Source organism: Perissodus microlepis, chromosome 2 (assembly GCF_051167445.1).
Source record: "Perissodus microlepis isolate ML-2025 ecotype Zambia chromosome 2, ASM5116744v1, whole genome shotgun sequence".
In the NCBI taxonomy this organism is placed as follows: domain Eukaryota; kingdom Metazoa; phylum Chordata; class Actinopteri; order Cichliformes; family Cichlidae; genus Perissodus; species Perissodus microlepis.
The window spans coordinates 11,694,885-11,711,019 of NC_140462.1; the positions used below are offsets into that span (position 1 = coordinate 11,694,885).

General features: G+C 39.8%; 1 protein-coding gene across 25 annotated transcripts in view; it reads left to right on the plus strand.

The window, feature by feature from the left end:
• Positions 1 to 16,135, plus strand: part of LOC146392371 (protocadherin alpha-C2-like) — a 217,762-nt gene that overhangs the window by 75,014 nt on the left and 126,613 nt on the right. Inside the window, exon 1 of one of the 25 annotated variants that reach the window (XM_084946345.1) lies at positions 12 to 3,006. The exons of 22 other annotated variants lie outside the window; for them this stretch is intronic. In XM_084946345.1, the coding sequence (XP_084802471.1) occupies positions 646 to 3,006 (2,361 nt within the window). In that variant the 5' untranslated portion in view covers positions 12 to 645. Of the gene's footprint in view, positions 1 to 11; positions 3,007 to 3,044; positions 6,657 to 7,176; positions 9,869 to 16,135 lie in introns of those variants that run through there. 2 more of the 25 variants (XM_084946354.1, XM_084946478.1) reach the window with 2 other exon arrangements.

Consider the following 16,135-nt stretch of genomic DNA (forward strand, 5'->3'; position numbering starts at 1 on the left):
GAGAACGGAATAGTTTGCAGTCATGTGTCATGCAGTCATATTACTTCATTTACCTTCTATAACGTCACAGAAAGGCATTTGGACCGGGCGTTATTCACTGTCCGTTTTCCTGACATAGTATTCATATCCCGATTTGAAAATTATTTAAAAAATAAATTTAAATACTATAAATATTTTGTATAAAAATATCAGAGTAATTAAAGTTATTATCTGGAAACATCTAACGTTTTTAAGAATCTAATTCTACTCTCTCCACTTAGAACCTTATAATTAGCTAATGAGGAAAACTGATTTTCAGATTCCTCTAAGCCTGTAAGTGAAAGTAAATAAACATGCTCCTTTAGAATTACCTGGAAACAGCTGCAGTATTTTGACTTTCTTGCAATACGCAACGAATTCGCACGGTGTCAGTGTGCTGGCAAAAGACAGACTGTATCTTGTCGTCATTGCATTAGGGTTCCACCTTTTTATTATCTTCTCGGTTCCCTACAGACAGAATAAGTTGAATGGGTGCTGCGATCGTTTTACAAATTGTCCGGATTTGTTACGTCTTTTGAAATAAGCATCTCATAGGTATGTGCGTGATGGACTCTTTTCTTATGACACTGTGACTTACACCGCGAAGAGTTGGTTAATTTTGTTTTAATGATGGGACAAAGAGGATGCGAACGAACGTGGATGAAAGGACGGAGTGTTGTGTGCTTGATCGCTATGCTTCTGTGCGGTGTGGCATCGGCTCAATTAAGATATTCCATTTCTGAGGAAGTTGAAGAAGGAACTGTGGTTGGAAATATAGCAAAAGATTTGGGATTAGAGAAAAGCACACTAAAAGGCAGGAAATACCGGATTGTAACCAGTGCCATAGATCCTCTTTTTAATGTGGATCAAAACGACGGGATCCTGTACGCGAGGAGAAAAATCGACCGGGAAGAGGTTTGCGAGCGGAGCAGTACTTGTACAATAAATCTGAAAACGGTGCTAGAAAACCCACTGGAAGTCCATTATGTTGCTATAGAAGTGGTGGATTTAAATGACCATTCTCCCACATTCCCTGAAAAAGAGACAACACTGGAGATTTTTGAGTCTGTGCTACCAGGCGTGCGAATTCCGCTGCAACCCGCACGAGATCCAGACAGTGGCCCCTTCTCTCTTCAGCAGTATAAACTTAGCTCTAATGACCACTTTCGTTTGGAAGTTAAAGACTCAGGAGACGACGGTAAAATACCTGTACTGATTGTTCAAAAATCTTTAGACAGAGAGACTGCAGGAAGCCACACGCTCATACTAACGGCCATGGACGGGGGTAAACCTCCGAAATCGGGTACTATGAATATTCTAGTCAGAGTTTTAGATGTAAATGATAATGGCCCCATTTTCTCTAAAGATGTTTACACAGTGATGCTTCATGAAAATGCTCGGGTAGATACAACAGTCATTCAGGTAAACGCAACAGATTTAGATGATGGACCCAACGGGGATGTGGTTTATTCGTTTAGCAATGGCGTGAATCGTAAATTCTTTAAGCTTTTTGATATTAATCAGAAAACAGGTGAGATCATTGTAAAAGGTTTAATAGACTATGAGGAGAGAGACAGATACGAAATTGAAATTCAGGCATCAGACAAAGGCCTGCCTCCAATGGCTACACAAAAAAGCGTGATTATTAAGATAGTTGATGTGAATGATAACGCACCTGATATTGAGGTTACCTCATTTTCCAGCTCTATCCCAGAAGATTCCAGACCTGGAACTACAGTAGCTCTTATCAGTGTAAATGATTTGGACTCTGGAGTCAATGGAAAGGTTATTTGTAGTGTAATTGATGATGTCCCTTTTGTTTTATCACCATCTTTACAAGACAAAATGTATTCATTAGTAACCAAGACAACTCTAGACAGAGAGAAACAGTCACAATATATAATAACAGTAGTTGCAAAAGACGGTGGCCAACCATCGCTATCATCTGAAAACACAATAAGTGTTATGGTGTCCGATGTGAATGACAACCGTCCAGAGTTTTCACTCAGCCCATATACTTTCTATGTTACTGAAGGGAACAGTCCAGGAGCTTCAGTGTTTTCTGTTAAAGCCTCTGATCGTGATGAGAATGACAATGCGCGCATTTCCTATCATATTATCAGAGACGGAGTCGAAGATAATAAAGTCACTTCATTTCTAAACATGAACTCTGAAAATGGCGAAATTTTAGCGCTGAAAAGTTTTGACTTTGAAACACTGAAAACGTTCCAGTTCCAAGTTGTTGCCTCAGACTCTGGAACTCCGCCACTAAGCAACAACGTCACAATCAACGTCTTCGTCTTGGATCAGAACGACAACGCTCCAGTCATCCTGTATCCACTCAGCTCCAACGGTTCTGCTCAAGGTGTGGAGGAGATTCCCCGAAACGTCAACGCAGGACACTTGGTGACTAAAGTCAGAGCCTATGACGCTGATATAGGATATAACGGCTGGTTGCTCTTTTCACTGCAGGAAGTTACTGACCACAGTCTCTTTGCTTTGGACCGCTATACAGGACAGATCAGAACACTTCGCTCATTCACAGAGACAGACGAGGCTGAGCATAAACTGCTCATACTGGTCAAAGACAACGGCAACGTTTCTCTCTCAGCAACAGCTACTGTGATTGTCAAACTTGTGGAGCCCAAAGAGGCTTTTTCAGCTTCTGATGTTAAAAGTGCGACAAAAGATGATGAGGACAGTAATGTCATATTTTACCTCATGATAACTTTGGGCGCAGTTTCTGTACTTTTTCTCGTCAGCATCATCGTGCTGATTGCAATGCAGTGCTCCAAATCCACAGACTATACTTCTAAATATCTGCCAGAGACTAATTATGATGGGACACTGTGTCACAGCATCCAGTACAGATCAGGAGAGAAGCGGTACATGCTAGTTGGACCCAGAATGAGTATAGGATCTACTATAGTTCCGGGCAGTCATGCAAATACACTTGTGCTTCCTGATAGGAGACGCACATCTGAAGAGGTAAGAAAGACTTTATTTAAACAGTTGTTTTGAGAGTAGTTCACAATTCTCAGACTTTCCAAAAAATACTGACTCAACATGTTTAGAGCTTGAATTCCGTTGATATAAATATGTTCAAAGTGCTGCGTTAAACTTTCTCTTTATAACAGCTGAATAGAAATAGAACATAAATTTGTAGTGGGTATTCATCACCCAAACTAGCTGTGTGTGTGTTAATGAGATCGTTGTTGTATGTGTTTGCTAACAAGTAACGAGCTGATCTGTTAAAATCATAAATTAAACTACAGTTAGTGTGCTGTGGTTTAATATTAATTTTTATCCCTTTTGCCTTTGAAACTGAAAATATCTAATAAATCAGAAACAGACAACCTTTCGACTGAACATGAAAGATTTAATTTTAAAAATTCATGAAAAAAATAATTGCTTTTCAGTACTAGAACACCTGAAACATTTCTTTGGAAATTTTCCCACTTTAGAGGCCCCTGACAAAACTGTAGCAGATTTCAAGGAATTGCAGGGAACCGAATTGTATCACTGAAGTTACTGGGTGTTATATATTTTCCAAATGAGGAAACCACAGTGATGACCTTTTAGAATGATGGGCGTGCTCAGAGCAAATTATGGCGCAATTTCTGACGTTTAAAAGACATTATCGATAATGACACCGTGTTTTAATACATATAATGCAGTCTTATTGTCGTTGGATAGTTAAATCTATAATGCGCATGTTTATTTAATTCCCATAACATTTATGTGTGCTGAAAGTGTATCAGACTTTGTCGGTGTGCGTCTGCCTGTGGTCGGTAGTGTTGCTGTCCGTAGTGCTGAAAGTTGTTTCAGTACTACAAGCCTTTTTATAAGAAATAATACAGAAATAACTCATATAGATTTCCAAAGAAGGAACCTTACAAATCACCGATAATATATCTTATTCTTAGCAGAACGCTGTTTTGTTTCCTGCAGTTGCCAAATAGTTTTGTTGCCTGAATTTAGTTGATTTTATTTTATTTCTTAGGTTCACGGCGCTGCAATAACGTTATATATCGCATGGTGTCGGTGTAATTACAAATGTTTTCTCTAGTGTCTTTTTGTCGTCACCAGCTGGTCCAGCCCTGTATTTTGGCATTTCGTGCAATGAGCTTAAATAAGAAATCAGCTGTTTGTCGTTCTCGGTGGTGTGCACAGATAGGTTTAATTTATGGAGAGCAGGTTAAAAAGGAACCCTGCTGCACTTTATTTGTAAACGACACAATAATTGATCCTGAAGTCATAATTTTATTCTGCACATAATGGAACAAAGAGGACGGCGGACGTGGATCGAGCGATGGAGATGCATAGTCTACGTGGTGGCATTGGTGATGTTTGGGAGCGAAGCCTCGGCTCAGATCATATATTCCATCTCTGAAGAGGTTAAAGAAGGAAGTATTGTTGGAAATATTGCGAAAGACGCGGGGATTGATAAGGTTACGCTGAAGGAAAGAAAGTACCGCATTGTTGGCAGTTCAAAGGAACCCCTTTTTCATTTGAATCAAGACGACGGTGTTCTGTATGTGAGCAGGAAAGTGGACAGGGAAGAGATTTGCGAACGAAGACTCGATTGTGTAATAAACCTTAAAACAGTGCTAGAAAATCCTCTGGAAATCCATTATGTGACCGTAGAGGTGTTGGATGTAAACGACCACTCCCCCATCTTTCCAGAGAAAGAGAAACGACTTGAAATATTTGAATCGACGATACCGGGTGCAAGATTTCAGCTCCAACCTGCTCGAGACCCAGACGGTAGCCAGTTCTCTGTTCACCAGTATAAACTAAGTCACAGTGATCACTTTCGTTTGGAGTTAAAAGATAGAGATGATGGTAAAATGCCATTTCTAGTTTTACAGAAGCAGTTAGATAGAGAGGCTGCGAGAGAGCACAAGCTTCTCCTTACCGCTATTGATGGGGGGAGACCGCCAAAGTCTGGGACAACGCAAATACTGATTGAGGTACTTGATGTTAACGACAATGCACCTGTTTTTACACAAGATGTATACTCTGCTATGCTGAATGAAAACGCAGCCCCCGGCACGCTAGTCATTCGGGTGAATGCCACAGATTTAGATGAGGGAGCAAACGGTAAAATTGTTTACTCTTTTGGTAAGGAAGTAGAAATCAAACTGCAAAAACTGTTTTATATAGACTCGAGCACGGGGGAAATTAAAGTGACTGGTGAAATTGATTACGAAGAAAATGAACGCTATGAAATTGATATAAGAGCGTCTGATGAGGGGACTATCCCTTTATCAACAGACAAAAGTGTGATAATAAAGGTAATCGACCTGAACGATAACCCACCCGAGATTGAAGTCACGTCATTTTCTAAGTCAGTTCCCGAAGACTGTAAGATTGGAACAACAGTAGCTTTGATCAGCGTGAATGATTTAGATTCAGGTCCCAGTGGGAAAGTCTCCTGTTTCATACCTGAGGATGTTCCTTTTGCTATATCGCCATCCCTCCAGGATAATATGTACGCCATAGTGACCAAGTCACTGCTGGACAGAGAAGAAAGGTATTTTTATGAACTTACAGTTGTTGCAAAGGATGCTGGTGTTCCATCACTCTTAAGTGAAAAGACAATAACTGTGGCGATATCAGACGTGAACGACAACAGGCCTCAGTTTTCAGTCAGTCCTTACATATTTTACATCACTGAAAATAACGATTTAGGTGCACAGTTATTTTCAGTAAAGGCGTCCGATTGTGATGAAAGTGATAATGCGCGTATTTCATATCAGATTGTTTATCGGGACAACAGCGAAGGCAGTATGGCATTGTTTTTAAATATTAACTCGGAAAGTGGAGATGTTACGGCGCTGAAAAGTTTTGATTTTGAAACGATGAAAACTTTCCAGTTCCAAGTTGTTGCCTCAGATTCTGGAACTCCGCCACTAAGCAACAATGTCACAGTCAACGTCTTCATCCTGGATCAGAACGACAACGCTCCAGTCATCCTGTATCCACTCAGCTCCAACGGTTCTGCTCAAGGTGTGGAGGAGATTCCCCGAAACGTCAACGCAGGACACTTGGTGACTAAAGTCAGAGCCTATGACGCTGATATAGGATATAACGGCTGGTTGCTCTTTTCACTGCAGGAAGTTACTGACCACAGTCTCTTTGCTTTGGACCGCTATACAGGACAGATCAGAACACTTCGCTCATTCACAGAGACAGACGAGGCTGAGCATAAACTGGTAATACTGGTCAAAGACAACGGCAACGTTTCTCTCTCAGCAACAGCTACTGTGATTGTCAAACTTGTGGAGCCCAAAGAGGCTTTTGCAGCTTCTGATGTTAAAGGTGCAGCAAAAGATGATGAGGACGAGAATAACGTGATATTTTACCTCATGGTAACTTTGGGCGCAGTTTCTGTACTTTTTCTCGTCAGCATCATCGTTCTGATTGCGATGCAGTGCTCCAAATCCACAGACTATACACCTAAATATCTGTCAGAGACTAATTATGACGGGACACTGTGTAACAGCATCCAGTACAGATCGGGAGAGAAGCGGTACATGCTAGTTGGACCCAGAATGAGTATAGGATCTACCATAGTTCCGGGTAGCCATGCGAATACACTTGTGCTTCCTGATAAAAGACGCACATCTGAAGAGGTAAGAAAGGCTTTATTTTAACAAGGTTTTTTTTAGAGTAGTTCACAATTCTCAGACACTCCAACAAATACTGACTCTACATATTTAGAGTTTGAATTCGGATGATATAAATATGTTCAAAGTTTTAATTTGGTAGTTGTTTTGATCTGTGTTGTTCAGCACTTTGGTCTGCCTGGTGTGTTCTTAAAGTGCTATACAAATAAACGATGATGATGATGATGATGATGATGATGATGATGAAAGTGCTGCGTTAAACTTTCTCTTTATAACAGCTGAATAGAAATAGAACACAAATGTGTAGTGTATATTCATCACCCAAACTGAGTATGAGTATAGGATCTACCATAGTTCCGGGTAGTCATGCAAATACACTAATGCTACCTGATCGGAGAGGGACATCTGAAGAGGTAAGAATGTCTCTCTTAATTGGAATATCTCATGAAGTAAAATTAACATTAATATATTTTGGAGGTGCTTGAACGAGATGATTTTGTTTATGTTGAAATGATGTCGAGTGCACTTTTCCCGTGTTTTGCTTGACCCCTCGACACGAAGTTGAAGCTTTTAAACACTATTTTTATTTATCTCCATTGTAACGTCAGCTCGCATGGTGTCACTGTTTGTGAAAATTAACGACTCCCGACTGTACGTCTTCTACGTCAGTAGTTTTGCGCTACAGTATTTCTCGACAGGGTGCACTTGCGCTTTGGGGGGCAATGGCTTTAAATCTTTGATACCCTCGGAAACATTATGTTTCGGAATCCTGGAATATTTGGTTTTCATCAGTTCCAGTGTTTCGGTGTAAATTCATATTTCAATGTTTAACCGTCCTGTTCCTATTATTTTGCTTATTCTGTGAATTCGCCATGGCACGACGGGGATGCGGAGTATTGTTGGAGCGCTTGGCCGTCGTTATTGCTTCGTTGGCTCTCACTATGAATTCTTCTTCCGCACAGCTGCGATACTCTATTCCCGAAGAGCTAACGGTGGGTTCTGTTGTTGGAAATATCGCTAAAGATTTAGGGATGGATCACAGTGCTTTGCATGCTAGAGGATTTCGCATCGTTTCTGGATCGACTGAACCCCTGTTTCAACTCACCAGCAACGGCATAATACACGTTAACAGAAAAATAGACCGAGAAGAGGTGTGTGAACGGATAACCACCTGTATTCTGAATATAAAGACTGTGCTGGAGAATCCCTTAGAGGTCCACTACGTCGGCATTGAGGTTTTAGATGTAAATGACCATTCTCCCATCTTCACGGACAACCAGACGCATTTAGAGATATCAGAATCTGCTTTACCTGGGGCGCGATTTCAGCTACAAGGCGCCCGTGATCCAGACAGCGACATGTTTTCTATTCAACAATATAAGCTCAGTCAAAATGACCATTTTCGTTTGGAGGTTAAGGATAGAGAAGAGGATGGCAAAATTCCTGTTTTGTTTTTACATAAAGCGCTGGACAAAGAGGCTGCGCGAAGTCACAGATTGCTTCTGACAGCAGTTGATGGAGGAAAGCCCGCTAGATCAGGGACAATGGAAATTATTGTTAATGTTCTGGATGTGAATGATAATATGCCAGTTTTTGCCAGAGACTCATACACTGCTGTACTTGATGAAAATTCACCAATTGGCACAACTATCGTACAAGTAAATGCCACAGATTTAGATGATGGTTTAAATGGGGAGGTGGTTTATTCATTTGGGAATAATGTAAATAAGAAATTACGTCAAATTTTTGAAGTCGATAGCAATACAGGTGAAATTATTGTGAAAGGGCCCATAGACTATGAAGAAAAAGACCGATATCAAATTGATATTAAAGCTTCTGATAAAGGGCAAGTCCCCCTGGCAACAGAAAAAAGTGTTAAAATAACTATTGTGGACTTAAATGACAACACACCTGAAATTGAGGTGACATCCTTTTCAAGTGCAGTCCCTGAGGACTCCAAACCAGGAAGGACTGTAGCACTGATAAGTGTGAATGATAACGATTCGGGAGTAAATGGAAAGGTGATGTGTTCTGTAAGTGAAGGTGTACCTTTCACATTAACGCCTTCATTACAAGAAAATATGTACTCTTTAGTCACCAAGTCACTGCTGGATAGAGAACAGCAACCCAAGTATGACATAAGAATTGTTGCAAAAGATGCTGGTAACCCGCCAATGTCATCTCACAGGATAATAAGTGTGATAATATCAGATGTGAATGACAACAGTCCAGAGTTTTCAACAAACCCATATATGTTTTATGTGACTGAAAACAATGCTGCTGGAGGATCTTTATTTTCTGTCAGTGCTCATGACTGTGATGAGGGTGATAACGCCCATATATCATATAATATTATGAGGAATGCTGATGAAAAATTGACATCATTTCTAAGTATAAACCCTGAAAATGGAGAAATTGTGGCACTGAAAAGTTTTGATTTTGAAACAATGAAAACTTTCCAGTTCCAAGTTGTTGCCTCAGATTCTGGAACTCCGTCACTAAGCAACAATGTCACAGTCAACGTCTTCATCCTGGATCAGAACGACAACACTCCAGTCATCCTGTATCCACTCAGCTCCAACGGCTCTGCTCAAGGTGTGGAGGAGATTCCCCGAAACGTCAACGCAGGACACTTGGTGACTAAAGTCAGAGCCTATGACGCTGATATAGGATATAACGGCTGGTTGCTCTTTTCACTGCAGGAAGTTACTGACCACAGTCTCTTTGCTTTGGACCGCTACACAGGACAGATCAGAACACTTCGCTCATTCACAGAGACAGACGAGGCTGAGCATAAACTGCTCATTCTGGTCAAAGACAACGGTAACGTTTCCCTCTCAGCAACAGCTACTGTGATAGTCAAACTTGTGGAGCCCAAAGAGGCTTTTGCAGCTTCTGATGTTAAAGGTGCAGCAAAAGATGATGAGGACAGTAATGTGATATTTTACCTCATGATAACTTTGGGCGCAGTTTCTGTACTTTTCCTCGTCAGTATAATCGTGCTGATTGCAATGCAGTGCTCCAAATCCACAGGTTATACTTCTAAATATCTGCCAGAGACTAATTATGATGGGACACTGTGTCACAGCATCCAGTACAGATCGGGAGAGAAGCGGTACATGCTAGTTGGACCCAGAATGAGTATAGGATCTACTATAGTTCCGGGTAGCCATGCAAATACACTTGTGCTTCCAGATAGGAGACGCACATCTGAAGAGGTAAGAAATACAATTTTATTTCTAGGCAGTTATGCTATAATGTTAATCGGAAACAAGAAGTTGATCCTACAAAATAATCTACTCAACAGGAACTGTCAAGAAGCATAAAAAAATATTCACTGTGTGAAATAAGCAGGCTGTGTGTTGATAAAACGCCTTACATGTGGTTTTCTGGTTAGTTCTCACGCAGTCCAAACTGCTAATTCATAAGCAAATTGAACTGTTGCTTCTATGCCGTGTCTATACCATAATATGGTGCTCTGCTTTTAAAGTTTAACATTATTTATAATACTAATATCACCCAAATATCCAGTCAGACACTTATTGTGGTTTGCATGTATTTATGTCTGAGTCTGAATGAAAAACTGTGAGCTTTGCGCTGTATACGCTTGTTTTTTTTCCATCTTTAATTGCATCTATATATCCTTCCTGTCTATGAGGTTTCTTACATAGGCTTAAAGCAACTGAATGACTGGCTATGATATTTCTTGTGGTTTGTGCTTGCTGATGCTGTTGAGGTGATTCAATGGGCCATGAATGGCTGGAGCTAAGACAGAGAAGAGCAGAGAGTGCCTGAGGCGGGTGTGCAGTGCATCACAATGTGCAGCAAGTCAGGTGGGGTTGTTTCAGCAGGGATGTGAATTCATTCCAGGAGTGAAAAACAAGCAATATAATTTTACTATTTTTTTATTTGATTGGTTTGTTGTGCTTTGGGATTGAGAAATACTGATGGAGAAGACTGTATATTTAGCACACTGCACACAAGCTTCAGAGTGCATGATCCCCTTTGACTTACTGAAAATAGGTCACATTCTATGACATGTGCGAAGGTCTGCAAGCTAGAGTCTGAGAGGTGATTCTCTATCGAACATTGTGTGTTGCCCATAGCAACACACTGGGAGATCCACCTCTCAGACTCTACTGGTTTCCACAGACTAGCATGCACTCAACGGTCTTAGCAACAGCAGTGGAAGAGGATGAACGAGGGAGGGATGGAGAAAGCAGTAGAGTAGGGGGAGGGGATGTGGCTTTTGTACAGCTCATCTATAGAAACCTCACTATATTTGATAAGAATTGGTTTATGTCTATATAAACTCATGGATTATAATACCACATTCAGCACTGTAAACTAGGAAGCACATGCTGCATATAGTAAAGGAATAGCAAAGGCAGGAATATTCTAGCTTTTAATTAGATATTTTATAGTATGGAGGATAATCTATTCACCCAAAAAACTGGGTCAACGTTAGATTCCCTACACAGGAAACTGACAGAAAAAAAGCATATTTTAAATTATAAACATATATGTCTGTGCTGAAAACTGGTGCTGTATGAGAAGCTACTGAGCAGCATGTGAAATAAAGCAGCAAGCTAAAGCTTGAATACAGGAAGGTAAAGGATCGGTTCAGATTCAGAGTAAGAGAGGCTGGCCACACTTTCTCTGCAGTTCATCTGTCCAGATTTATTTAGCTCTGCTAGCAATAACTGCCCCTCTGAGCGTATGTGTGCATGAATGAATATTTTATATGCATGAGTCCATGCGTGAGTGTGAGAGAGATAGAAATCAGGCTTTGTGTGTGTGTGTTGCAGTACAGCAGCAATGCTAAGCTGTGCCTGGACAGCAGATGCCCAGAAAAGATGTGATTAAAAATGAGAGCATCTCATTAAAACTAATAAGTGCTTGGAAATGTCATTGCATCGCAGACTGTGAGCCGATTGCATGTCTTTTTATTATAGTGTATTTTTATTTATTTTATTCCTGCGCCATCATAGTTTGTTTTTTAATAGTTAGGGAAAAAAACAGATGGAAAGAGGAGTGGATGAGCTGCAATTACTTTAATGCAAGAACATGGGATGCACCTTTGTTGTACAGTAAATAAACACTTTTTAATATGTATATTACTATTGCAAAAACAGATGTCATTTTAAACTTGCTGATCTTAATTTAGTTTGATGTAAGAAGACGTAAACTGTTTACAGTTTTCATTCTGTATGCTCTCCACTGTGGGGGTGTGGCTGCTTGCTCCAGTGGCTTTGTCTGTTTGCTTGGCTGGCTCAGCAGATCTCTGCAACTGTGTTTGCATGAGGTATGTCTACACAAAATGTTATCTACAGTGCAGTTACCTAAGTGTGTCTGTATACATTGCTTTTATTGAATAGGTGACAGCACGTTCCTCATTAAACTGCATTCATTGCAGTTTGGGAATGTTGTAAGAAGCCAATCATGTACAACAGTAGTGTGTAGTCATTTCAGCAACTCTCCTGCTATTTACCTTTCTTTTTGTGTCTTTTCTTCTAAAGTAACACATAAAATGCTGACAGCTAAACACACTCATATCATGCTTCACTCTACTTGCCTTTGCGTTTTAACTTATTCTGCACCTAATCCCTCTCTCAAATTTTATGAAAAATAACCTGCATTTTGTTTTCTGCTTTTATAGCAATGAGTGTTCCATCAGTATACTACTCCATGCAGTACTCACTGTTCTGCCTCTGCTCTGAGGAGTGCTTATCCTTCCTCTGTTTTTGCAGCTTCTCTCTCTCTCTCTCTCTCTCTTTCTCTCCCCTTTCATACTGATTTTGCTCTCAGTAGTTCCCTTCCCCCTTCCCACTCTTGGCCTCCTTTTCCCACTTCCTTGTTTCTGTTCTTCCCCTTCTCCTTCATATGGTGCACTTCTTTATTTCCCGGGTGATATTTGACTTGCTTTCTGCAATCTTTCTCTGGTTATGCCACATGCTCTTAAGCTGTGTGCAGCTGCGCCTCATGCCTGTAGGGTCATAGCAGTGGATGCTGAATGTGCTGTTGTATGTCAGTAGGGCACATTCTCCCTTATTGCTCCAGCTTTGTATGAGGACGCCGCCACTCACATTGAGGTCAGCAGCAGTGATGGTAATCTAATTTTGGACACATAGTGCAGTACAGCAAAAACAGCTACCATCATCATGTTCACACTTTACACATGCACACTTGTCCCCATAGATGCACATGCAATATCACATCACTGATATCACGTACTGTGTCTAATCCTCTTTATTCAAAGGCACTTTCACAGATAAACTGATTGGTGTGTGTGGGGGGGGTAGAAACTTAGTGAGTTTCCTTCCAAGTGAGCTTTCATGTTCTTTATTAACTTCCGACTTTTCTCAGATGCTGCTGTTGTGGAAAGTCATATTACAGCACACAATTCTTTCTTAATAACAGCCTTTATTACAGAACGGCAAGGTGTGAATCTTCACCAAGTGCCATTACACTACTTGAGTGTTTTACCCCAAAATGGAAAGGGGGGACAAAACATGATCACAAATGTTTGTTTGTTCAGGAAATAAGAAGGCATGCACAATTTTAACTTTGCTAAAACTGAATTGTGAAGTTGAGTAATGATAAATGTATTTTATGTTTAGCAAAAACTTAGATACCTGGAACTGTATTTAAAAAAAAATCAGGTTAACTTATGACAACTTCAGCCTTTTAAACTGATCAAATGCATCTAATATTTTTTTGTTTAATTAGACTTTTCTTGAACTAGTGCACAAAACTCTGCGACAATACCTAAAATACAATACAAAAAATAACTTCCATGCTTGTTTATATTTTATGATGAGCATACTAAGTAGATTCACATTGTTATTGAACTTTTTTTTTCTTTCACTAGACATTGATTTTTATTTTTAAGGTGCAATCACTTACTGTTGATTGGAGATTTGCTTTTCACTACAGAAAAAACTGATGTGGCTCAGTGGAAGAATTCAAGCAACACATTGACTTTGACAGTCTGGTTTTTATTAGTGTTGAACTGAAGCACGTGATTTGTAGATGTTTCCAAACAAGTTGTTGTCTGAGCTGCTATTTACTACTTATCTCTGCTATGAGTGCTTGTGTTCATATCTGTACTTCCTCTTAGTAAACATTTAGGCAATGTGGTGCTGGTTAATCAGGAGATTAATGTCGATATCAACAAGCATTGCAGCAATGCATCTTTTAGTGTTCTTAGTAAATAATCTGTTTGTTGACCTCTGTGTGCTGCACCTTGAACACAGAGTGGCAGAGAAGGGCTGAACGAAGATGTGTTTCGTGTCAAGATGTTTTTATGTCAAGTTAAACTCAATTATTTAACTTTACCTTTGAGTCTTGTATATTCAATTTTAAATTTTCCACTTTGTATGTTTAATGCATGACACTCACTGCAATTTCAACCACATGAACCACTCGCACAGTACAGAAAATGCCCTTATTTGATTAAGCTCATTTAAAAAACACAATAAATCAACTTGAAACATGACAAGAAGATGCCCTGGATTTTTTCAGTTGCTTCTGGACTAACAGGGCAAAAATAGAAGTCAATGGGATAAAATTTTAATTGCAGGCTGCACTCACATCTGTGGGGCAACACTGCTTGGCACAGCTCCTTTAGCTCTTGTTATTTGCACTAGGACATGACTGATTTAGAGCCATGTGTAGCTTTAATGTCAGATGGCAAAAGCTAGGCGGTACCCGTCAGTATTTGGGTCAAACTTTCTTTAGTGTTGATAAAGATACAAATAGAATTTATCGGGTGTCCAGCAAAATTTGACACAGCAAATCATAAAGAATAATAGCAAAAAGAAAAAAAACCCTACATAATTCCTGTCTTTTATTTTCACTGTTTTTCACTGACCCTTTGCTATCTCTACCACTTGGTTATATAAGCCATCAGTTTCATTATCTCTCAGTCCATTGACTCATGAGTCCCATAGATTGGTCCTTGCTACTCTTATTTTAGAATCACTCTAGTGCAGCTGAATCAGTCCACGGAGGCCTTTCTCTGGAGCTTTAGCCGGGTCAACTTCTCTAAGCATTAAAAACATTGCAGCAAAAAAAGGCATTTGTTCACTGTCTTTATGTCAAGCTCTCTTTGCAATGCTTTACTTTCCTAAAAATAGTCATATTAATAGTATCATAATGCTTAACAGTACTTAAGTCTAGACATATATGTCTGTGTGTTGTAATGCAGAGTGATTGGTAGCTTTGTTAAGTGCATTGAGCCATGTGCAGTGTTTACAAGTTGTTGTTTTTCCTCTTTTTTCTGAATCAACAGAGAAAAGAACAGATGCTGGTCTGTGCTGCTCTTGTTTGGCATCAGTGCTCATACAGCCAGAACATCTGCTGCTGTGCTTAGGTCATCATGTCATGCCCGGAGGATTGAACTGACTGACGGGTCAGGGCAAGGATACACGCAAAACAGCCAGCCATTAAGCAGAACACTAGTAAAGACACATATGGCTTAAAAACCACTTTTAATTTATCCTGTACCAAAACCTAAAAACAGCACAATGAAGTGTCCTGAGATCTAGATTTAGGAAATAGGAATTTAGTGAATTGTGAGAGAAAGCATGAATGAGTGAGGGAAATTCAGAGTCTGCTGTTTAGATGCTGGGTGTAGCCTTGCTAAGAGGATTGCCTTCTTATCCTTGCACTGCTCACTGCGGGGTAAATGGGGTAAATGAGGTATACGGTCACAAATGACATATACTTGTCTAATTAATACCGTATTTGTTGCCACACATGGATGGAATCAAATGTTGGCCATTAGAGGGATTGAGTCTGTAGCTGCAGGGTTCCTCTTCCCCGTGTGGCTATTCGGCCTGTCTAGTTCCCCTACTAAACATCTTGAGTGAAGTCAATGCCTTGTTTATTCTTATCTTTCTGAATGTTCCAGCCCAGCTTTCAATGTGCTAATGTTTTATTCAATGTAACCAAATCACAACACTTTTTGTTCCTGCAATGTATATCTGGCAAAGCTCTGTGTTGCATGTCACATCCCTCTTTCACTCTAAATGTTCTCAATCTAATTTCTTTTAAAATATCTTTTAAATCTTTTAAAATATTCTTTTAAAATAAAAGTTCTACAATGTTTAATACAACACAAACCACACATTATCCCGTTAAAATAGGTCTTATTAGTTATATTATTAAAACTTTTCCCAAAGAAAACCAATGGGACAAACTCAAACTGTTTATTATTTCTCTTAAAGGTTGAGACTTGAAGTTTCACATGATATGGAGGAATAGTATGTGCATGTATGCCACAAACAAAAATACGGCATATACCGCACAGCCTGGGTGGGTACAGGTATATCATACATTAATCCATGGTATCTGAAAGGATGCACAGTGTGTGTGTGTTTATGTATGATCACATGACACTGATATGGTCATGCAGACACATGAGAAAGCCCATTTTAACAGTGATTAAAGCTACAGTGTAAAAAAGTCTCCTTGTATTCTCT